The 23619-nt window shown below is 45.0% G+C and overlaps 2 protein-coding genes across 2 annotated transcripts; one reads left to right on the top strand and one right to left on the bottom strand.

Moving 5' to 3' along the window:
- Nucleotides 1-9: 9 nt before the first annotated feature.
- On the top strand, nucleotides 10-2711 carry pou2af3 (POU class 2 homeobox associating factor 3). The gene is made up of 5 exons (XM_084674728.1): nucleotides 10-16; nucleotides 110-201; nucleotides 1011-1059; nucleotides 1627-1859; nucleotides 2017-2711. The coding sequence occupies exons 1-5, from the start codon at nucleotides 10-12 to the stop codon at nucleotides 2356-2358; spliced, it is 723 nt and encodes a 240-aa protein (XP_084530854.1). The 3' UTR covers nucleotides 2359-2711.
- Nucleotides 2712-8134: 5423 nt separating this feature from the next.
- Nucleotides 8135-17434, bottom strand: pou2af1 (POU class 2 homeobox associating factor 1). Its single transcript, XM_084674445.1, has 4 exons — nucleotides 17346-17434; nucleotides 13527-13654; nucleotides 11916-12398; nucleotides 8135-9148 (listed from the first exon to the last, which is right to left on the bottom strand). Exons 1-4 carry the CDS (start codon nucleotides 17359-17361, stop codon nucleotides 8681-8683), a joined length of 1095 nt encoding a protein of 364 aa, XP_084530571.1. The 5' UTR covers nucleotides 17362-17434; the 3' UTR covers nucleotides 8135-8680.
- Nucleotides 17435-23619: the final 6185 nt, after the last annotated feature.

The raw sequence follows: 23619 nt of genomic DNA, 5'->3' as shown, positions 1-23619 counted from the left end.
GGGGCTATCATGGCCGGTAAAAGCAATGCCAGAGTAAAGGGTGTGTCCCCAGCCAGGATTGTTTACAGTTAACAATGCAGGTACTCAAAGCTGTTTTTTTTCTCTTCAGAAAAGCCTAAGGTGTACCAGGGCGTGCGCGTGAAGACTACAGTGAAAGAATTGTTACAGCAGCGAAGAGCTGAATTGGCGGCCGTTAAAACGGTACCTTTCTTTGTCACACACTTTCTCTATCTCACAAATACTTTCTCTCTGCCGTGACTGATTCCACCCCCCCCCCCCCTCTAGATGAAAACAAGGAAGCACAGGGGATATTAACCGAAGTTATGAAACAGTAACACAGTCAGTAAACTTCCCCTGGAGCGATCGGCTCATTAATTACTGACAGTTTTCCAACCGAAAACAGGTTAGTTGTTGTGAAAACCCCAAACTCATGGGACCCATCCGTGCTGTAGGGAGTAATGCCTGGAGTAACCGTTTGGCTACATCAGGTATCATGTAGGACAACTTTTTGGGGCCAGGTATCCCTTACAGGGGTGACATTTTCTAAGGACCCCCCATAATCGTAACACCCATTGAGCATAGCCTTTGTGCTCTAAACTGGACACAATATGCTTGTTTTATTGGTGCAAATGGTCCCCATCTGTAGATTATAATATATGTTTCACTTTTTAATGATACAGGACCATTTTCCAATGTTATAATTTATGGCAAATTATTTCGTGGACCCCTTGGCTTGAGCTGGAAAGTCAGAATTTTGGTGAAACTTAAGTGCTCTTGTTTAATATTTAATCTTCACACAACCCTCCCCAAATCCTACATATTGTTTTATTGTCTACTGGCACGCACATGGCAAAACATTATGCTAACACAATGATAAACCCATCACTAAGGTTCAGACAAAAGCTTAATTTTGGTATAAAAATGTAAGAAAGAGGAAAACAGATGGAGCTCTGCAATGAGCTGTCAACTAAATTAACTTTTTCTGCCTTTGTTTTTCTGTCCTGTATTAGTTAACACCGGAGTTCGTCCCGCAGAATGAATTTGTCTCCACGTTGCCTGGTAAATTCACGTCTTTGTCCATAATGTCTTCGTCATCCCTATTTGTGAATGTATGGTATGTGTCCCCCCTCTTCAGCTTCTGTCTACCCCTGTTTGTCCGCTCTGGAAACATCAGAATGTGCTCAAAAGACATGTCCCACTGAAGGCATGAGAGCATTAACCAGACATTCAACGTTGCAGTCAGCAAACGCTGGCTGTCAAATAGGCTATTTAACTCAGAAAAGACAGTCAACATAATGTCAGTTACTATCCAACCGCACACTGCATACATTATTACATGCATACTTGACTACAGTTGCTATAGCCTAATCACATCGATTTGGAGTGAAATATAGAAACTTACATGAAAAACCCTCGGAAACTGCACACAAATGCACGGTTGTATTTCTATTCGACAACATGAAAGTTTTGCCACATTCCTGCCTTATAAACGTGCATTCATGTGTTAAAGCAGTTGGCTGCAGCTGTTGTGACATCACACATGCAGCCTGAGACTAATTTAAATGTCTTCATGTGTTGCTGCATTCTGGTGGTAACGACGTTGAATCACGTTTCTAATCTTTATAGCTCACTACTACGATTCGTTCACCGGAGGTAGCGGAGGTGCCCAGCAATCCCTTCAATCAAGCGCCTTCCAAGACCCCACCGGCACGGTGCCTTTGGACAACGTATTTCAGAATCATCAGTTGTTAAACGTGCTCCGGCCAGAGGACAGCTTCGGTAGCAGCCCACTCCCACCGCCCTTACAAGCCTGGCCCTATGGACACCAATCATCCGTAGATTACTACAGTCACGTCATGGTATGGGATGAAAACTGCAAAATATCTGTAAACTATAGGCCTTTTAATCAAGCAACAATTGTAAGAGAGAAAGAGAGACAAATATTATACATGGCAATGGCACAGTACTGAATTTGATCATCCCCTAACAGTCCGCACATCATGCCTTCATCCCCAGGATCCCTCTTCCCCATCGGAGTCCCTCAACCAGCCGAGTCCGGTAGACTACAATGGGTACTCTCCTCAGCCATCCTCCTCATCCACCTCCTCCTCTTCCTCATGCTACAACTCTCCCAGCAGGATGGAGTCTGGTTATGGATTTGCTCCAGAGCACTACTACTGCCAGAACTGTAGCCGCCAGCCCTGTTATTGCCTGCCTTCTTGGTCGGCAGGACCGAGCGAGTGCCTCCCCGCACTGGACTACGGGGCATACAGCCATACAGACTGCGAATACTCCTCTGCCCTGCAGGATAGCTTCTGCAGAAGGGATCTGTTAAGTTCAGAGATGTGTTATCTATGAGATCAATCGGAGCGACTTAATCTGTATAGATAGTCTCTACGTAAATACCATGTACATAAAAAACCCTATGCAATCCATAGTAGGCTACATTGTGTGTGAACGTTGAAGACTACTATAGAACATGCTTTCACTTCAGAAATAGCCTAAACGCACTAGCATTTTGACAAGGGGCAGAATTGTCGATAGAATAAGTGCGATGAATGTGATGAGAATTCGGAATTCCGAGAGCTTTGCATAGCCTATAGCCTACGTATATTTTTATTATTCAATTTCCTTGCTTTTTGTAACAGATTGTTTATTTTTCTTATGAACTTATTTTTTGGGCCTGACATACGAGTACTGAATAAAAAGAACCGTGCCTCTATCATTTTAATCAATGACCCTATACGACCGTTGCTGATATATAAGAATGTTTTTCTTCAAACTTCATAAAGAAAACTGTAGAATAATTGACGCTCTGTGTAAAAGTACCACAAATACTGATAGGCCTATCTGCAACTGCAATCTGTAAACGACCCAGACCATTTGGTGATCCAAGGTCCACATGTTGCCTGTTTCGAGATAGATTTGCGGGCCCCACAAGTGTAAAAATAAGAATTTCAATGTTATTTTGCTTAATTGCGTCATCGTTGGAAACAATGATAAAAAAAAGTGTAGGCATATATATGTCGCTAATACAGCCTTATCTAAAAGTATATATATTTGTATTGAAAGAAAAAAGCACGGAACGGTGCCGATATTAGCCTAACTCATCGAGCCCTTGCAAAAACACAGAAACGATTTGTTATGGGGCCATACAATGTGTTTTACATGTAAGCAGGGTTTGACAGATAAATACAAAATATTTTCAAAGTTTTGGCGGCACACCTCATGTCACAGCACTCACTTTGGGAAAGCATGCCCCAGATGGCACATTGTAGGGGAGGCTTTAGGGCACAGCATCGCATTTTCTTCACTGGAAGACACACAGGCTGCCCAATGAGACACAATGCTGTATAATCTACCAAATATTCTTCTACAAACTTACCGATAATTAGCCGATGTAGGCTAGAAATATATGTTTATATGTGGAAACTCATGACAAAATAAATACGTATAAATTCATTTTAAGCGACAAAAGGGTCAGAATACTAAAGAAGGCGTCATGGGGCCACTGCTCACAGATCCCAACCAGACCCCCAGTCATAAACCATGAGAGGGTCCAGAGTCCTTCGTCTGGCCTGCAGGGCTTCAGGAATCCATGTCTGGTGCTGGTTACTCATCTACAGCATCTACCACCTGACAGGAATCCCTGCATGGGTCTGCACCTCATTATGTCTGACCAACTAAATGGTATCCACACATTTTCTCTAATTAAGACCAGTCCAACAACAGGGTATGTTTATTGTTATTCATTAACCAACACAATGGATATGGATATAATATGTGGTGATGTGTCCAGGCAGTAGACTCTGGCTGTGGGAATGAGGCCCACTGGAATGGAACAGAGAAGTGAAAACACAGGTTGATTGCTGTATTTTCTATACTAGCAGGATTTGGGGTTATTGAGGTAACTTCAGGTCTACCTGAAGGATTTCAGTGTCAAGATGATGTTTCCATTTTTACCTGGGTACATCCCCCTGGTAGACTTGTCCGTGCTTGAGATTGGTCAAATGGTGCAAACACTAAAGCCTAATTTCATGAACACTCTGGACAACCTGGGATTATTTCGAGTTGATAACCACCACCATGACATCACATGCAATTGCAAGTGGTAGGTGAAGCCAGCTAATAAAAAGATGGGTTGGTTAAACTTGCTTTGAAGTATGACCCAGGTGTGTGTACAGTTGTGGAGTTGTGGAGGGTCTAATCCTCCTGAACTTCAGATAAACTCAGTAAAAGGTCTTCAATGCAGGGTCTGTGGTCTGGGGCTTTGGGCCTACTGTCAGGTGGCTGAGCGGTTAGGGAATCGGGCTAATAATCAGAAGGTTGCCGGTTCGATTCTTGCCGTGCAAAAATGACGTTGTGTCCTTGAGCAAGGCACTTCACCTTACTTGCCTCGGGGGAATGTTCCTGTACTTACTGTAAGTCGCTCTGGATAAGAGTGTCTGCTAAATGACTAAATGTAAATGTACTGGGGAACAAAGGAGTGTCATCTTGTATCTTATGGTGTACGAATCTTTTGGTGTGTGATTATTTTGTCAATGAAAACTGCAAAATAATTGAATCGATAAAACAAAGCATCTTTGAGACATTACGAAAAACATAGCTCCAGCGCATGCAAAGACTCCAGTTGGTTGGATGAGCATTGAACCGCTACATGGTTCCTCATCATGATGATGACATGTTCAGATGTGGCACTGTAGCCTGGCTCTCTGCCCTCTCCTGTCTCTGTCTAGAGGAGGCCGCCCAGAGCCCGGAGCCCGAGGGATCGTGAGGTTGGTGACCTGCACTGGTCCTTCTGAAACCACAGCATGGTCGACTTGGTGATCTCATAACCAGCCTCTTAAACCTACCTCATTCATTTGATCATTTTGACCACAAAGCAATGGTTCCTCGTCTCCTCCTGTATCTCCTCCGATGCTCCTCCTCCTTTTCTTCCCCCTCTTCCACCCCCTCCATATCCTCCCCACTCCCCTTTTCCCATTAATCCTCTTCAACCCCAACCTCCCCATCTTTCCCCCCCATCACCTCAGGTAACGGTAATATACTGCCGAGCTTCTTGGCTGCATTGCAGTATGGTGAGGAGGGAGATAAAGGCAGATGTGGTGGAGCTCAGGGACCATGTCACCCCCACCCACACCTTTAAAGGCCATAATCTCCTTTTTTCCCCTGGCATTTCTGGAGCTCAATATACCAATTTCTGGTGCAGTGATATGTTGGGAGTATGGAGTCTCAGAGCTCAATCTCTAGTGCACTCTCTAGTGGTGGGCTGTAGTATTAGAAAGCAAAGTCCTCAGAGGCAGCAAGGTGTGTAACCCCGCCACCCCACCCCCTGCTAACCTGCAGCCAGCTCTGAGCAGGAACAAGACTAACATTGGTATAGCGCGTAGTGTTCCAAAGTCCCACTTAATGTGTGTGTGTGTGTGTGTAGAGTATCATTGGAATTCCCCGTCCATAAAGAAGCACGTGTTTGTACGTGTGTTTATGTATTTGTGTGTGTAGGTGTGATTGTGTGCATATGTGTGGAATGTTTTGGGTGATTAATTGAAAGATTAATAGAAATTCCAGTAATCGGCCCTATTTGTATTCCATGAACCAGAACAGTAATGTTCTTTCTTGATTTTACAGTAATTATTTTCAAAGAAACTCATTGCAACACAGCCCCCTGGCCCCAGAAATGCCCTCAATCTCTTTGGGAGGTGCTTGGTCTTGATTTTATTGCATGCTGCAACCCGACACACCAGGGCAGGCCAGGGGTGCAAACCAAGTGCGCCTGAATTAGGTAAAATTACTGCTAGAGCTAACCCTATCCCTAGAGGAGGAAATAGCCGACAGTAATTTTTTATTCTAGGTTCATACGCAGCTACCAGTGTGTTTGTATCCAAAGGCGGGTGTTTATTTGATGACTCAGTCCTTTCACTGTAAATGGCATATCCATCCTTGCTTGCCCTTTGTCAAGTTTGAACCTGTGTGTGAAGGGTGGGCCTAGTCAATATGAGTGTACACTAGCAGAACAATGTTATCAGCTTCACCGTGAATTCAAATCTCACTGTATTTCCTTGGTATGTACTTGGATCTTAGCTGCTGTTGGGTGTTCCTATGTTTATCCAACAGTCTACTCACTAACGGGCTGATGTTGAGACACCGTCAGACACCTTGCCAAGGCCCTGCACACAGCCTCACACAGCTGCACACAGCCTCACACAGTCTCACACAGCCTCCACCAACCTCATGCAGTCTACAAAAGCCTCAAGCAGCCTAACACGGTCTCTTGCAGCCTCACACAGCCTCATACAGGCTCTAACTGCATTGCACATTCGATCAGCCTCACACAGCCTCATACGCACGACACAGCCTTCTCAAGCCTCACATGGCCTGGCTCATCCTGATGTATTTGAAGCTGGAGGAACTGGAGACTGACTCCAGCATTCCCTGAGAGTAAGGAAGAAGACAAGCTCCAGCATGAATTGTGCTGACAGCAAGCTCACCCCGTGCCCCACTGTTGATACTGCTCTTAGCCGGCAGATACCTGTAGATGTGCAGAGAGATATGTTTGAATCTGTCAGACTGGATCTCAAAGCGAACACTGTGATGTAACAACTAGGTTTCCTCTGCTGTGAACGTGTGTGTGTCTCAACGTGTGTTCTTCTTGTTGTGACGTCCTACAGGTACGACCCCTCCGTACTGTGCTTCCCCAATCTGTCTTCAATCACACAGCAGATACACACACACCACCTGGCTGCAGCTGACCTCTCACTTGACTTGGTCAAAGACAAGATAAAATCACCAGATCACCATCCACACGTGCAGACACCTCACCTTGTCACTTTCCGTGACACACACATCACCACAGTATCAATGACTGTAGCAACATGGCACATCCAAAATCACATATTTACAGCTGAAGGGCTGAAGTCAATATCAGATCTACAATTGTCTCACCTCCGACACAGATAACCCTCCCACCACCTCCATACTGGCAGGAGACCAAGCTGGGTTTTCCCCTGCCGGAGTAGAAGTGCCCCTCCACTCAGGGTCTATTGACAAGAGCATCCATCAAAGCTTCTCATCCAACTGCTGATGCCTCGCAGGCTGCAATCATACCGCTCTAATCTCCCTGCATATCTACTGCCAGGCACTTCATCACACTACAGTGGTGTACTGAACGTGTGTACTGAGCAACTACAGTTATGAGCAATTTGAAAGTTATCAGTAGGTCATCATGAGTTCTAAAGTTATAAATAATAATGTGAGGATAAAGGTTTTACAGTTGGGTTGATTCATTGAAAATACAATAGGTCAAATGTTAATTTCTTTCATATGGTGCAACACAAAAAAACAGCTTTCCATCAGTGAAGCATGTTTGTTTAATACTTTGAGCTCTCTAACGAAGCCTGTCGGAGAATGTGTTTCTGACATGGTGCCAGAAGGCTGATGAAGAACAGGCAATTCTATGACTCTACACAAAACAATGTGGTTCGATAGCATGCACACACATGCACAAGCGTGTACACACAGATGCACAAGACACACACACACACACACATTAAGACAATCAAAACAGACCATTAAATGCAGCATCCTAGAGTGCTTGTTCAAGCACAGCCCTCAGAGAAACTAACTTAACAGGAATTTGATTCTGCTACACTTCAGGGAGGGGAAAGGGAAAGGCCAGGGGCAGAGGGGGGAGGGAGGGAGGGAGCGAGAGGGGAGAAGGGGGTAGGGTGTGAGGGGGTGGTAGAGGGGACGACTTTGCACTCTTCTGTTGCTTCGTGCAACAGCCCATCAGGCTCCTGCCTACCAGTCGATCAGAACAAGCCAGCAGCCTGCCTACTAAAAAAATGACAGAAAGACAGACAAATAGATGGACAGAACGACGGTTCTGTAAACTCAGATGCTCTGCTCAGACAGACATGTAGAGAGGATGATTGAAATTGTATATTTTGGGGGAAAAAGAAGAGCTTTTTGTATGAAATGTCAGGGTCTCGTGAAGGCTGTCATCACTTTATTGTTATGAATACACTCAACACATCTCAACACATGGATCACAGTCACAGTAACTCTCTCAGTTGAACCAGGCAGTGGTGACAGTTGCCCTCACCCCACCCCACCCCACCCCACTGCACCCCCCCTCCTCTGCCTTCCCTCCAGCCACTACTCAGGCACATGCCCCCCATGGGGCAAACAAATGTCCCAGGGTGGGAGGAGAGATAAGGACTGACACATTTATCAGGGATCCATTCACATTCCTTGCATTGTAACCAGGTGTAAATCCCTCTGGCCCAGCCACAGACCAGCATCTGGACCAGCTCCACCCTGCAGACCTGCCCCTGGCCGGGGTGACTGGGCAGGCTGAGGACTGAGGTCTATTGTTGTCATGGAGGAGAGGAGTGAGAAAGAAGAGAAGAACGAGAGAAGAGAAGGGAAGGGATGGAGCGGCAAATGAAGAAAAAGCGAAGAAGAGATTGAAAGGAGAAGAAGACAAAGGAGAGGACAGGCTCAAATGACGAGGCAGGAACCCTAACCCTAATCTAGATCTAAATATGTCATGTAGTACTAAAGCAAATGTATGCAATACTGTAACTGGTAACTGTAATACTCACAAGAGCCTTCATCAGAAAAGAAAAACATAAAACTATTTATGACAGAACAGGTTCTCTAATGACATGAAACTGAGGCTTCAGATAACTGATGTGAAGAGCAAGGGACGAAATGTCTCTCTACCCTCCTCCTGTTCTTCCACCTCCTCCTTTTCTTTCTCCTCGTCTGCTTCCACCTGCTCTTCCAGAAGCATCTCGAGAGGGTTCATAGGCTCTGGTTGCTGGTCAGGGCCTGGGTCCACCTCCAAGACCTCTTCCAGGGCCTCCTCCAGTGTCTGAGGGGTGTGCCGCCCATCAGTCTGGGGGTTGGTCTGAGGCAGGGAGCTCAGCGGCAGTGCCATGGGGAGCAAGGTCCCGGGCAGGGTGGCAGAACAGGCGGCAAACTGGACCCCTGTAGAATGGAGGTTGGAGAGTGTGGGCAGGTTGGGTATGGAGGCTTGGGTGTGTACAGAAGGCAGGGAGGCAAAGGGCTGGGCCCAGGGGATGTAAGCGACATCCTGAAGTTCCACCTGGGGGAAGTGAGGGGTTCCAGAGGACACAGGGATGGTCTGGACACAACAACAACAGCAATAACAGTTAGCCCTCCAGTCTAATGTATAGCGTATCACGTGTAGTACCAGGGGAGTATTCCAAGTAGCAGGTTTAGTGAAAACTCTGAGTTGGTTAACCCTGAAAAGTGTCATACTTGGGGTTTACCGTTTCAGAAAGAGAGGTAAGGAAACCTTTTGGTAAGTTTCCATGGTAACTTGCTCGGTGAAACTAACCTGCTCGCTAGTAGGTTTTCCATGCCAAACTCTGTGTTTCTATCTATCCCCTCCCACTATCTGAGCCTGATAGCGTTGGCAGACATTTGATATTGATCATTTGACTGATCATTTGACTTTTGATATACTTTTAAGAAGTATGCTTGGAAAATAATTAACTTTTGATATACTTTCAAGAAGTATACTTGGAAAATAGTTAACTTTTGATATACTTTTAAGAAGTATGCTTAAAAACAGAAAATGGAATACACTTCTTCTGGAGTAGGATTGATGTTTTCTATTATTATACAGCAAAAACAGTCACAATATTTTTTAAGTACATTACAGGGTACATTTTTTAGATCCATCTCATTCAAATTATTAATGTCTATGACTATGGCTGGTCAATTCCCATGATGCAAGGAGGTAAATAGTGTTAACATTTGCTGATAAGTTTGCCTTTTGTTCGAAATACAAATAACTTCATGAATTGCATAAACATCTTAAAATACTAGTAGACCATACATAGTAAAATTGGCTCTGGATGAGAGCGTCTGCTAAATGACTAAATGTAAATGTAAAGTATTCCAAAGTATACTTTGAAGTACTTTAGGAAGTATACTTTATGAACTGAAAGTGCAGTACACAGGTTACTTTAGAGAAGGGGTTCCCAATCCTGGTCCTCGGGCCTCCCTGCCCTGCATGTTTTAGATGTTTCCTTGTTCCAACACACCTGATTCAAATGAATGGACCTTAGCAGGTTTCTGCTTAACTAGATAACGACCCATTCATTGGAATCAGGTGTGTTGGAGCAGGGAAACATCTAAAACATGCAGGGCAGGTATACATTAAGTAACATGATAATAGTATCCTTTTTATACTAAGTATACTTACAAAATAAACTTGAAATAAACAAGGGTTTACATAATTCACCTGTGACCATATACCGTCCTGTATCTGGTGTTTCAGCAAAACCATTTCAAGATTGTAAGGGGTCAATATTGACCGTACAACCGAAAATAATTCCCTATGGTTTGAAGGAAGATGGGAAACTGAACAGTGTATTAACATTAACCAAATAATGCCAATACCAATGGAATTACAAGTATTTGACTCTATGGGTTAAATCAGAGCAACAATGGTCAAAGTAAGGTTAAATATATTGCAAATGAATGAAAGCAATGAAGGTTAACTCTTACCTACTCCACCATGATTATTGTAAACCAGAGATAGAAAACAAGAGGTGAGGAAGAAGGAGTATGACAAGCCAAAGCTGAGGAGAAGGTCTCAGGAGATCAAGAATCCACAGATGCTTCACAATTCCTTTTACACCCAAGAACAACTAATCACACCACAATCTTGACCCTTACTTATCAACATGACTAGCAATGCTACAGTAAGTTACACAATGATATATAAGAGCCATCAAGTTGAGACTCCATTCAGTAACTCCATATTTTACCTTATGAGAGGTGGGGGCAGGTTGATAGCCTTACAAGATCAACTTTTATTTGTCTGCCCTAAGTACACCATCTCTTTGTCAAAATAGAAATTCAGAAAATTCTATAATACATTTTCACATAGGTTATTGTTCCTACTATTAACATCACCTGTGACCATTCATCCTCCTGTAACTGGTGTTCCAGTAAATCTTTTTCAAGATTAGCCTTTATTCTTCCCCCCTAAGTAGGCCTACACCATCTCTTGGTCAGTTTTTGGCACTTTCTTCATAAGGTGAAGTTTGTACAACTAATTTACTTGTAACTGGGAATACATGAGATTGCATTACATTTCACAGTTCCACATGCAAAATTCACCTGCCATAAAAGTACATGGGGAGAGAACTACCAGTAGCTACCATACATGATTCTCTGCATCCATTTCTGTGGCAACAGTCAATGTATCTTCGTCATCTTAATCATCATCATCATCCTTTGATGAAAAGCATTCTGTTGGGGGAAACAGCTGCTACAAGTTGAAATACATGGAGGCTACAATAACAAGCGTATAGCCAGAAACAAAATATGTCTTATCTGTTTGTAGTATGTTTTTATATTTAATATAACATTGAACATGCTATTTTTTTAGGTCCACCACTTTTTCTCCTGTAATGTTAATGGACAGTGGGGTTAAATGTTTGCCTCCCACGCCAATTGTATACGCTGCTACAGACGTGTTGCTTTTTTTCCAGAATATGTGCTCAGATTGACCATAAACACAAAATAAAGCTTATATCTGAAGTGTGGTGAAGTGGGACAACGTTTTTTGTCGCCGGGTGCCATGGTGGATCCTAGTATAGGAGCTCCATTGATGTTGGCTTGTAATAGTTCTCATGCCGTCGCTTAACTATGAGTTGACATACTTTGAGTTGAGTTAACAAATTCAAATAAACTTTTCTGGAACCGAGTTTTCGGAGTTTCCCATTTTAGAGTAACTGAACTCAGAGTTCAGGGTTAGGCTCAGAGTTTGTTAAACCCGCTAACTGGAATACCCCCCAGAAGTTTAACTGTGCACTGTGCAGTATGTGTACTGTTGGCTGCTTAACCAAGATAAACACAATCCTCTCACTCACCCCAAAGTTGGTGAAAAGTGGTGTGTGCGTGCAGGTGAGTACAGAGGGTGGGGCCAGGACCGTGTAGCTGGGGCACACAGACGGCATGTAAACCTCCCCCGCCGTCACTGGGCCACTGGGGTAGCTCAAGGTTGAGGGGGTGAAGTTTGCAGTGCTGAAAGTCGTCGGGGTAAAGGTTGTGCTACATAAGGTCATGAGGTCATTCTGCTGGTGATAGTCAGGGCAGGGCCAGGAGGCACTGGGGGGTTCTGAAGAGGGGGCAACCCAGCCGGCACACTGCCCCCCTCCCTCACTGCCTGCTGGGGGGGTGGAGGGGCTGGGGGGGCATCCGACTGCGTCAAAGTCAACCTGATCTGAGGGCACAAACACAGCAAGGTGATTACGTTCACAACCGATGCCACAGTCTGGACTCCAGGGGCTGATGTGGAACCTTGACTTACAGACTTGTGAGTATGATGGCAGGCTGATGACAGTGGCCGGACCCTGGAACACAAGAAGGAGAGTGAGAGGGCCACCTGGGAGCCACAGAGACCCTGGTAGGTAAGCTCCAGAGGACAGGAAATGAACCCTGAGCTGGCACTTGCAGAAAGTCTCAGACACCAGAACAGAGTTTGAAAAGCAACAGCAGGGGCACTGAAGCAGAGAGTCGAGGGGAGTAGAAAAGAGAAGAAAAGATATGAGATAAGAGAAGACAAGATAAGAGATGAACTGAGTAGAGTAGTAGAGCTAAGGTGTGTACCTGTGTTTGTGTGTGTGTGGCCAGCAGTGAGAGTGGCGTGAGGGATCAGTGTGAGATATGAGAGATTGTGTGAGAGTGACAGGGTGTCAGAGTTCTCCTCAGTTTGAGCGTGAAATCTCCCCTGGAGTGACGCTGCCGTGGGGTTGGAGCTGGGGCGAAGGTCCGTCTGAGAGCATGACAAATAGTTAACTGGCTCCTGGGTGATGGCTATCACTGTCAGTCACAGATAAAGGCTTGTCTTCCTGAAGAATGAGACTGTCCATGAGCTCAGCTGTACAGTCCAATACAGCCTAGTCCTATCCCAGTCCTAACCCAGTCCTAACCCAGGCCAGTCTACAATATATCAGCCCAGCTGAGTCCTAGCTAGCCCAGTCCAGCCAGTGTACAGAACAAATGAATCAAACAAATGATTTGTAGTGTTCGTATAATTGAAATCTATATCAACAGGCTTTTAGATTGCAAACTGTTTTGTGTTGTGTGTGCATGAGTATGTTTGTGTGTGAGTGTGTGTGTGTGTGTGTGTGAGTGCAGCCAGGTGTTACTGTGTGGTGGGAGGGCCTTGTTGGGGCATGGAGCTGCTTTGCATAGGGCCCTGTGCCGAGCCCTGCAGATACAGCGGGAAAGGATTGTAACTGCCATGGAAAAACACCTGGATTATATAAAGGCAAAATCCCCTTCTCGAGTCCCCTCCTCTCCAGTCCTGTCATTTTCTCTCTATACCTCTGCTCTACTCTATCCTGCTCTGCACTGCACAGGGGACTGGAGAGGAGATGAGGAGAGAAGATGAGGAGAAGTGGAATGAGGTGCATAAGGGAAAGAAATGTAAAGGAGATGAGAGGAGAAGAGAGGTGTAGGTGTTGTGAATCCCTCACCGCTGCAGATGGCGCGGTCCTGGTGCTGTGGGGGTCAAGTCCTCTTTTCTTTCTCAACAGCTCCTTGACTGGGTCTCGGACGCGCACCCCCTGGTAGGGTCTAGCACTGGCCTGGCCTGCTGGGGGCGCTGGGGAGCACACAGCAAAGACACAGAGATTAACTGACAGTTAACATCACAAATAACAGCCAAGACAACAAGCCCTCTGTAACTGTGGAGATACAGGAAGAGACACAAACACTCCAGCATAGTGTAACATCTACACCTCGTAGACACAGCATGCAAGGGGCTGTCCAAAACACTGACAACACTGTGTGTGACTGTGTGTGTGTGTGTGTGTGTGTGTGTGTGTGACTGTGTGTGTGTGTGCTACTGTGCTACAATTTTTTCTTGAAAGAACCATCTGCTGTCAGTGTAGAAAATCCCAAGGCATTTTCCCTCTCTAGGGCAGAGAGTTAACCAGAGATAGGGTCACTTCCTGCTATGATTGTTTTGAGGAAGAGCAGAGGTTGGGTCCTGGGGGGACACATCCCAGCCTGTTTGGTGGTGGGGCTCTTGGACAGGGAGAGCGTGACAGACCATGCCCTGGAGAAGAAAGAGTGATGGATGATCTCCAGGTATGGACTTTTTGTAGTCATAAATTGAAACAAACCAGGGTGCTGGTACTCTCTATCTCTCACTCTCTTTGACACACACACACGCACACACACAGACACACACACACACACACATACATGCACACACACACACACGCACACACACACACACACACTCCCTGTTTCCTTCCTTGTTGACATGTATAAGTAAAGGTCAAAATGATAAAAGCTCAGTAAACCTTAATTGAACTTTTGCCCTCTGCCAGTGCCTCATTTGTATGATTTAAAGCTCATGGACCATGTGACCTCTGCTGGGAGGAACATGCACACCGTCAAGCTGTTTCTTTACTTAAGCTACATTGTTATTTTAGTGGAAAAAGAGGGTCAACCCCAGGATTCCTTCTGACCGACCATGTAATTGACTGCCAGCTGACTCATCATGCTAAGTCACTAGCAACTGCAAAAAGTAATGGGATTGGTCCATTAGAGAACCTACCAGACTACTAACCTTTCCCAGACTTCCAGTCTCTACCAGATTCTATCAGATCAATTGATGTTTGCAGTAACTAGGGAAATTATCTTAGCACATCAGCAAATCCCTACCCCCAAACCCCCCCCCCCTCCCCTCCTGAGAGCAGGTGAGTCCCAGAAGTAGTCGCACTGTTAACTGACACTGGAGATAAGACACTTCAGAGGAATACAGGCTTTTAATCTGGTGTGTGTGAAACAGTGCTCACTGCTCAGTAAGGTGTAGTGACAAACACCAGGAATTTCTGAAAGTGATATTACTTATATTACTTATATTACTAACCCTATTTATTAATATCCCAATTACAGTAAACCTCATCACTGCTCTATTATAAATCTGACTGTCTGTAAGCTTCTGTTACTTAGGCCAGTTGTTTCCTGACATGGAATAGTTAACCAGATAAAAGGTCTAAATAGCTACTGTACTGTAGCTGATTACATGCATTCTCTGAAATGGACTTACAAAGGGCATGGTCTTTGCTTATAATATTTAGCAAGCAATAAATTGCCAGACTCCCTTCCAAAGTAGCCCATTTGTGATACATCAATCTCCACATGATTTATTGTGTACCGTAATGTTTGCTGATGAAGATGGCAATAAACTGGACATATTAAACCAGAAAGTGACTTGTTGCTTTTTTTTATCGTGCGTATTAAACCCTCTCCTTTCCTGGTTATCTTCAAAAACCTTCCTGAAACAAAGTTGTGCAATCACCCACAGTATGTTTGGCATGGAGTTGAGGTATGCGTGAAACGGTACCATATGAAACGGAGAGTGTTTCACAACTATTCTTGTCAGGTATGGGGTTGAATGAACTCAGTCACATCAGAAATAGTAGGTGAGGGTTTAGTCATTCACACAGCACACAGATACAAAGACGCCAGGCAAGAAGAGTCCAAAAACCAAATACTGAATCCAAAATGACAGGCAGAACAGGAAACAATTTTTTTTGTAAAAGATCAGGAAGTAAACGCTGGAAAGGTTCAGGACAAATACTGATACTTTCTGACAGGATCACAGAGAAAAAGAGGGTACATGAGAGTCAACGGGCAGGGCACAGTGGAAGTTGGTGGTGCTAATTGTACTGAATTGAGGAGCTTAGTCAGAGGCTGATCCCAGGCTGAGGTGCTGACACCTCTCCAGGTGGAGACAGAGACAGCTCTGTCTCCACAGCTTGAGACATTTACATTTTTAGTCATTTAGCAGAGGCTCTTATCCAGAGCGACTTACAGTAAGTACAGGGACATTCCCCCGAAGTGGGGTGAAGTGCCTTGCCCAAGGACACAGTCATTTGGCACAGTCTGGAATCGATCCAGCAACCTTCTGATTACTAGCCCGATTCCCTAACCACTCAGCCAACTGACTCCCCTAGAGACAGCTTGGAGCCCCCATCTATTCCAGTAACAGACCATGATAAATAGAGATCAGGTCACCTCAGGTCACCTCCCTAAATGCATTTATCTTGAAACTTTGACCCCCCCTTCTCCAACTCCTCTTCACCTTTCCCTTTCTGCTCTCCACCTCTCTGTCGTCTCCCCTCCCATCTCTCTCCAACCCTCCATCTCACCACATCTCAATTGCTCCACCCCTCAGTGTCCCAAGATTCAGCTGTGTAGCCGGATCATTTGAGTGAGGCTCAACATATCCAGTTCTGAATTCTTAAATCCTGAATAATGGCAGTAATATACTTATTTGCAGTTAGACACAGGTGTTATATATCTATAGTTTTAACTGCAAAATCAAATCAAATCAAATGTATTTGTATAGCCCTTTTTACACTCAAGCATGTTACAGAGGGCTTCACATACACCCATAGAACTGTCCCCTCAACCAACCTAAACCCTCAAACCCACTGAAGTCCATACAGTGTAATTATCACACACACACACCACACACACACGCTCGTCCAAGCCTTACAGAAGAGGAAGTGGTCCAGCTGCGCAGTGTTACAGCAGTGTGTGGCAGGAAAGGTTTTGCATATCAAGATTCTAGAGCACCACAGCTGGACTGTATCAACTCCCCAACCATGGCCTTCCTCTTTTTTAGATTTACACCACAGCCACATAGACACACACACACACAATGGAGTTTCCAAACTTATTATGAGATTTTTTGGAGAGAGGATTAGTGTCTACCTCCGAGTTCAGCCCAGGACATCTTAGTACAACTCAGCTCTACACAGCTCAGCTCAGCCCTGTCCAGCTCAGCCTAGCCCAGCCCAGCCCAGCCCAGCCCAGCCCAGCCCAGCCCAGCCCAGCCTAGCCTAGCCCAGCCCAGCCCAGCCCAGCCCAGCCCAGCCCTGTCTAGCCCTGTCCAGCCCTGTTCAGCCCAGCCCTGTCCAGCTCAGCCCAGCCCAGCCCTGTCCATCCCAGTCCAGCCCAGCCCAGCCCAGCCCAGCCCAGCCCAGCCCAGCCCTGTCCAGCTCAGCCCAGCCCAGCCCAGCCCAGCCCAGCCCTGTCCAGCCCAGTCCAGCCCTGTCCAGCCCTGTTCAGCCCAGCCCTGTCCAGTCCAGCCCTGTCCAGCCCTGTTCAGCCCAGCCCTGTCCAGCCCAGCCCTGTCCAGCTCAACTAATTCCTGACCAGACCAGACTAAATTAGACCACGCACCTCAGCCCATCCCAGGCTGGACCATAATGCCGACAGTCACAGGAAACTCCAACAACCTTAGAACAAGACAGAAGGAATGGCGTACTCACATTTGTCCCAGTGCATGTCTCCACACCCAGACTGCTGTGCTCAATGTTGGAGCGGGTAATTGACAGTGGTCATACAGTAGAAACCAGTCTTGCTGAGTGATTTCAGCACAGACTGTCGTTTTAACCCTTGTTCTCAAAACCTCCAGTGATGTCACATCTGTCCTAACCGCAGGTTTCCCAGTGTGACACACACACACAGAAATATCTGAGACGTATTCACCAAGGTTCTGAACTTCACTGAACACTCAATTCTGACAGAGGGAAGCATGGCTTTTCTGTGTGTTCCTGGACCTCCCTATGCCTCAGGTACTTTTATCAACAACATGTATCACATATATTGTTTAGAAGAAGGTTTAGCTCACATTTATTTTTGTATAGCTTTCAGGATATATTTCTAGGACAAATGAAGCAGGTCTAAGAATCCCAGTGTACCTGTTCTTTAACTTTTTACAAACAACAAATGAACCTGAAATGTGAATAATGGTTCTGTAGGTCAGGCATAGCAGGACCCATAGCTGCTCTCAGACTGATCAGCTCAGCTCAGTGCCATCTGGCCCTGCGGTTGGCTCTGGGTGTCACCACAGAGGAGTGAAACTGCAGCAAGGAGTGCATCATCGAGCAGGGAAACACCTGCTGCAGGGTGAAGGTTGAGTGACCAGCGAGGCTGTACCACAACCCCCCCCCCACTTTCACCTCGCTTCTCCCCCTCTGTGTCTGTCTAAATAGTACCCAAAATATGTTTGGCGGTACATAGTAAGCTGTCTTAGAAGATTAGTAAAGTTTTGGTTTTTCAACTTCTAGCTAGCAGATCGTCAATGCTATGCTCTTCCCTTTTAATTCCACGTCCCAGGGGCTAGTCGTAACTCACCTTGATGACCTCCGTGAGATCAGACAAAGACAAAGAGCACATCCTTGAAGGCCATAGCATCTCCCCCTCAAGATCATTGTAGAGTTGTTAGATGACTGAAGCTGCCACCCAGTCAGTCTAAAAATAATCACTTGCCTCTTCTGGAATCTACACAGAATATGAGCTGTGACTGATGCAAAGCATGGCTTCGTACTGATAATTGATGCAAAGAGGTTTTCAAATGATCTGTGGAGCAGTGTGACTGTATAGTCAAACGAGGTGTTCAAAACATGCTCGCCGTCACCTCCGGGAGAAACAGGATCATATTTATAATAGAACAAGGTGGTATACGGTAGCTCAATGAGACAGACATTATTTCCCAGCAGGCCTCTTTTTGATCAAGCAAAATACACACACACACACACACACACACACATGCACAAACACATGCCTGAGAGAGACAGAGAGAGTAGGATGGGGTTGAGAGACATAGAAGAAAAGAGAGTGAGGGAAGGGGAGACAGACAGAGACAGTGACAGAACCAGACAAACAGCACAGAACCCATGAGCTTGTGTCTGGCGTGTCCAGGGGGGGCTCTGTGTCAAGCTGTCTGGGAGCTGCCACGCTCTACCTCTATACTCTTCCATCCCATGATGTGATGTATTCATCATGTATTTATTCAACACATGCTTTTATTCATTTTTTACAATGTGTTTTGTAATTTATCTTCTTTAACAAGACACATATTAACATAAATATTGCATGAAATACATATTTGACAAAAGCAACAAAACAAACACACAGCTCTGGAAAAAATTTAGAGACCACCTTTTTCTTTCCTTTCCAAAAACTTTGAGAGGGAACATTTTGAGTGAGGAACAGAAGGGTTCAATTTAAGAGGGCACTGCAAGTTGAAGCCTTCTGTTCCTCACTCAAAACCTTCCTTATCTAATAACTTGGAAAGTTCTGTGAGGGTCAGATGTCTAGATAAGATCCATTTTACTGTCCCAAAGGAAATTAGTAATACATATAACGATTTTGCTTTTCAAAATACAAATGACATGGTGCATGTATACGGTCCACACAGGCTGTGACACATCTACATGCACTGACAAATATCCTGCGGCTGGGAAGCACATTAAACTAAGCACACTAAACTAAGCACATTAAACTAAGCACACTAAACGGATGCCAATGTGGAGTCCTGTGGAGTGTCCTACTGATTCGTAACTCTGGATATCTGCATTTCACCATCCCGTCGCACATTTGTATTTAGATCTCTACATGAAATGCATGACAGTTCATGGTCTGCACCTGTAAACCATCTCTCGAAGTTGGGATCCCTCACCGAATTTCTCATCCCATGGTTCCTTCAATTTTTTTCCTGTAAGTCTTTCTTCAATGACTCAACGACTGAGAGATATTAGATGAAGCACAAGTGAGTCACTAGACAAACCCTGATGCGTTGAGGTTGGATAGTTTGGCATCCCCTTCTGTCTTAAAGGGCACATCTATTGAGGACTTCTGATTTATGTGTATATTTGTGTGTCCGGGTGCTTGTGTGTGTGTGTGTGCGTGTGTGTGTGTAGTACACACGTTGTCACGCTGTGTACCCTGTTTTGCTGCAGTCTGTGTATACACGCTCAAGGCTCAACATGCTTTGACCTGCAGGACAAACAGACCTGATTCTGGACTGATGCCTGTTCTCTCACGCTCACGCTCACACACATTCACATACACACCCCCACACACATACAGACACACGCTTCCAACTAATTTACTCATACACACTCACTCTCTTTCACACACACACACGCACGCACACACACATTCACACAAACTCTGTGTGTTTGCACCTAGTACCACCCATTCCAGGGTTGGAGGGAGGGAAGTTGCTCTCCAGGGAGCACAGTCTTATTTCAGACTTCTTGACAGAAACACTTAGTCAGGAGAGGACCTGCTTGTTCAGCTGCAGCTCAAACACACATACACAATATGACAAGCTAAGCTGAGGAGTCAGTGTGTGACACATTGCTGTTTTTACATTGAGTGCAAGAATAACAATAAGGGGCGGTTTTCCCAGATTTGTTAAGAAGCTCTTAACGCTAAGAGTTTCATAGGAGCGTTCTAAGAGCGTTCTAAGAGCGTTCTAGAGCGTTTTTAGAACGCTCCGAAAAAGCTCTGAGCGTTAAGAGGTTCTTAATGAATCTGAGAAACCCAGCCAAGGTCAACATTAATTGAATGAATGAAACATCTATCAAAGGAATTGACCTCAGGATACCTAAGTCGTCCCTGGCCTACCCCAACCTTACCCGGCCTACCCCAGCCTACCCCAACCTACCCCAACCTACTCAAGTCTACTCCAGCCTTCCTTGGCCTACCCTAGTGTGACGGCCCTCTCCTTTCCTGCATTACCATGCTGATTGGGTTGATTGGACACACCTGGACCAGGTGTGGCTTGAGGCTTCAAGTAGCTGCTCCAGGGATGAGGGGGAGAAGATTGACCTGAGCTGACCACCAGCTTGAGACAGCGTACCTTTGTCGTCCACATGGTTAAACATTAAACCATTCCTAACCGTTCCAGTTGTGCCTACGTCTCCCTCCCTGATTACATCCGAGAGCCAGTTGTAACACCTAGTCTTGCCACTCATCCTCCTGTTCTTCTGCTGTAGAAAATAGATCCTCAATCATCCAGGTTAAATCCAGTTGGACAGATAAAATCTACACAAAGTTGCATGAAACACAAATGGGATAGGCACTGTTTCTTTAAGTAAACCTTCTTCTTGTTCTTCTGTTCTTCTGTACAAGGTCCTGTCTCTGAGCAGATGTTTTCCAGTGAGCTCCAGGACAGTAGACTGCTGGGATGTTTATGAGGCCATAAATAACATATAATGTAACATTAGTTAGGCCATAATGGGTGAGACTGATACACCCGTATAGTGGAAATCCCCTCTTTCCCTCTACCTTTCCTTCCACCCTACCCTCCTCCTGCACTCTTTCTCCAGTCCTCCCTTTATCTTATCCTTTCCTCCCTTAAATCTCTCGTTCCATCCCCTCTCTTCTCCTCCTTCTCCTTCCCCTTCCACTCGTTCTCTCCTCCTCCCCTCCTTTTGAGAAAAGTGCAATCAGATGTGTTCATTTAGCCCTTAGTCTACCACAGGACTGCAGCATGTTGTCTGCGTAACTTTTTACATCCACTGGAAGATTGTTTCCGATTGAGTTTTTGTGTTTGACCTGAATGACAGGTAATATGGAGCAGTATTACTCTGGAGGGCTTCCTGGGCACGTCTCCACTCAAGCCCAGCCCTTGTAGACCAGCATAGTCCCCAGAAATATTAGCCCTGGGGATTATCCAGTTGCTCATTTTACAGTCACGCTTCACAAAATGGCCAATTTCTCTCCACAGTTTATCTTGGTTAAACACCAGGCTTCCACTACAGTTAAGCCTGCCACTGAGGACAAGGTAGGAACAGCTCTGAGGAGCCTGCAGGCCACATCCACCCTTCACTCAACACAGAAAACACAGCCCTGCAGCTACCTCATCAGGAAACATCACTTTCACTTTGTTAATTTCCATGGAAATCAAACATTTATAACCTAGAAGTGTTCCACTGCCTAAGCCTCCCACCGAGAATAAAGAACGGACCTGTTAGATATTTATTTGTCCGTCAGTCACAAATTAGCCTCCAAGTATCCAGCTTTGACCCGTCTGATCCAGTTCTGTTAAGCTGACCAGCCGGAAACAGCTCTAAACTGCATTATGGAGTTTGTTCCCAGCAGCATGCGGACATGACAGGGTGACAACATACAAGTAGAGGAGTGAACCGTTCTGAGTTTCCTTCAATGAACAGAACTAAACAGGAGAGTTCTCCCGTTAACCTCAGTTAACTCTGACGTGAATGAACACATTGAACCAGAAACCTCCGGAGACACCCGAGCCATTTCAAACCTCCTCCTCCTGAGAGGACATGCTGCATTCTGCAGTTTATCATCTGACACCCAATGGCAAACATACTTTGAAAGCCCTGATCGTGAATAGATGCTTTGTGGTGATTATGAAACCCATTTGATGAACACTTTCCTCTGTGCCCATGCAGGCTCAGGCATGTATGCTTGCTGGTGTTGGTGTCTATACTCAATGACTTCTCCATCAAACACACACACACACACACACAAACACACTCATACACACTCATACACTCACAAACACACTCATACAGACTTCCATTCACTCACATAAATACACATATAGCCCCGCAATCCGAATCATTGTTAACAGTAGATGATGAATTCTCTGTGGGTTTTAACAGTGATTTAGCCATAAGTACATATTTGCTTGAGTCACATAGAATTTACAAAGCTGACCTGATGTGTTTGTTGAGATACTGGTGCAGGGGGCTGATGTGACACACACACATACACACACAAACACAACACAGCTGGATTAACCTGTTTAACAGTCCATGCTTACAGGGAAGTCTGTTGTATTGGGAGAGAGATAAGATGACATGGGAAAGACACAGAACAAAATGTCCTGACTGAAGAACCGTGTATTTCAACAGTCCTGCCACTCGATTAGCACACTCCGTTATCAAGCACATTCCCCCAGATAGACGCCTTTAAAAGACCACAAAGGAATAGAAACATATTTTATTAAAACATTTCTGAACCCGAATCCAGGATCTCTGACCTGTCCTCAGATGTGCAGAGAGACACTGTCATCAAGTGGTAGTCTGGAGAACTACAGGACGAATTGGAAATTGGTCTGAACTGGATGAAAAGCTGTGCGGAGGCTGACCCCAGTCCCAGGACATGCTTCCTGTAGGAGATCCACCTTGTGTTGTGTCCCCATAATGGATTTGACTTTGAATTCATATAAACTAAACTCATGTTCAGGTTAAATGTGATTAAGTGGATGTTTCTCTCATAATCAAGCACAATGAGAGTGACTCCGTTGTTCTAAAGTCTTAAAAACGAATTTACACTTAGAATCAGCATTTAGCCATGTCCCTAATCATGACCTGTCAACTTTTAAAGTTCACTCATTTTATGATTATATACAGTATATAATAAAAAGCTATCTATTAGAGACCTTCAATCTACTTTTAACCTTGTTAGTCTGATTAAACTCTCCTTTTTCCTTTAATGATTATACTGTTCATCAAGGAAGTACCTAGTATTTATAGAGCAGGTCGAACATGGAGCCAACACAGAAAAGTGGTTTTCTTATCTACACAATGTTTGATACAATAGGATGAACATGATACAATATGTCATCCCAGTTGATCTAAATCGACGATCTGATGTTCAGACAAGAGTTGGGGGTGCAGTTTCTCATACTTGAATGTATTTGATAATGTTACCTATTGCAGCTTCATTGCACCACATGTGCTTCCATTACCTTTACCGCATTGTGAGTAATGGCCA

This window comes from Hypomesus nipponensis, chromosome 15 (assembly GCF_054491055.1).
Source record: "Hypomesus nipponensis isolate SF chromosome 15, ASM5449105v1, whole genome shotgun sequence".
Classification (NCBI taxonomy): domain Eukaryota; kingdom Metazoa; phylum Chordata; class Actinopteri; order Osmeriformes; family Osmeridae; genus Hypomesus; species Hypomesus nipponensis.
This window is presented reverse-complemented; position numbering and strand designations above follow the sequence as displayed.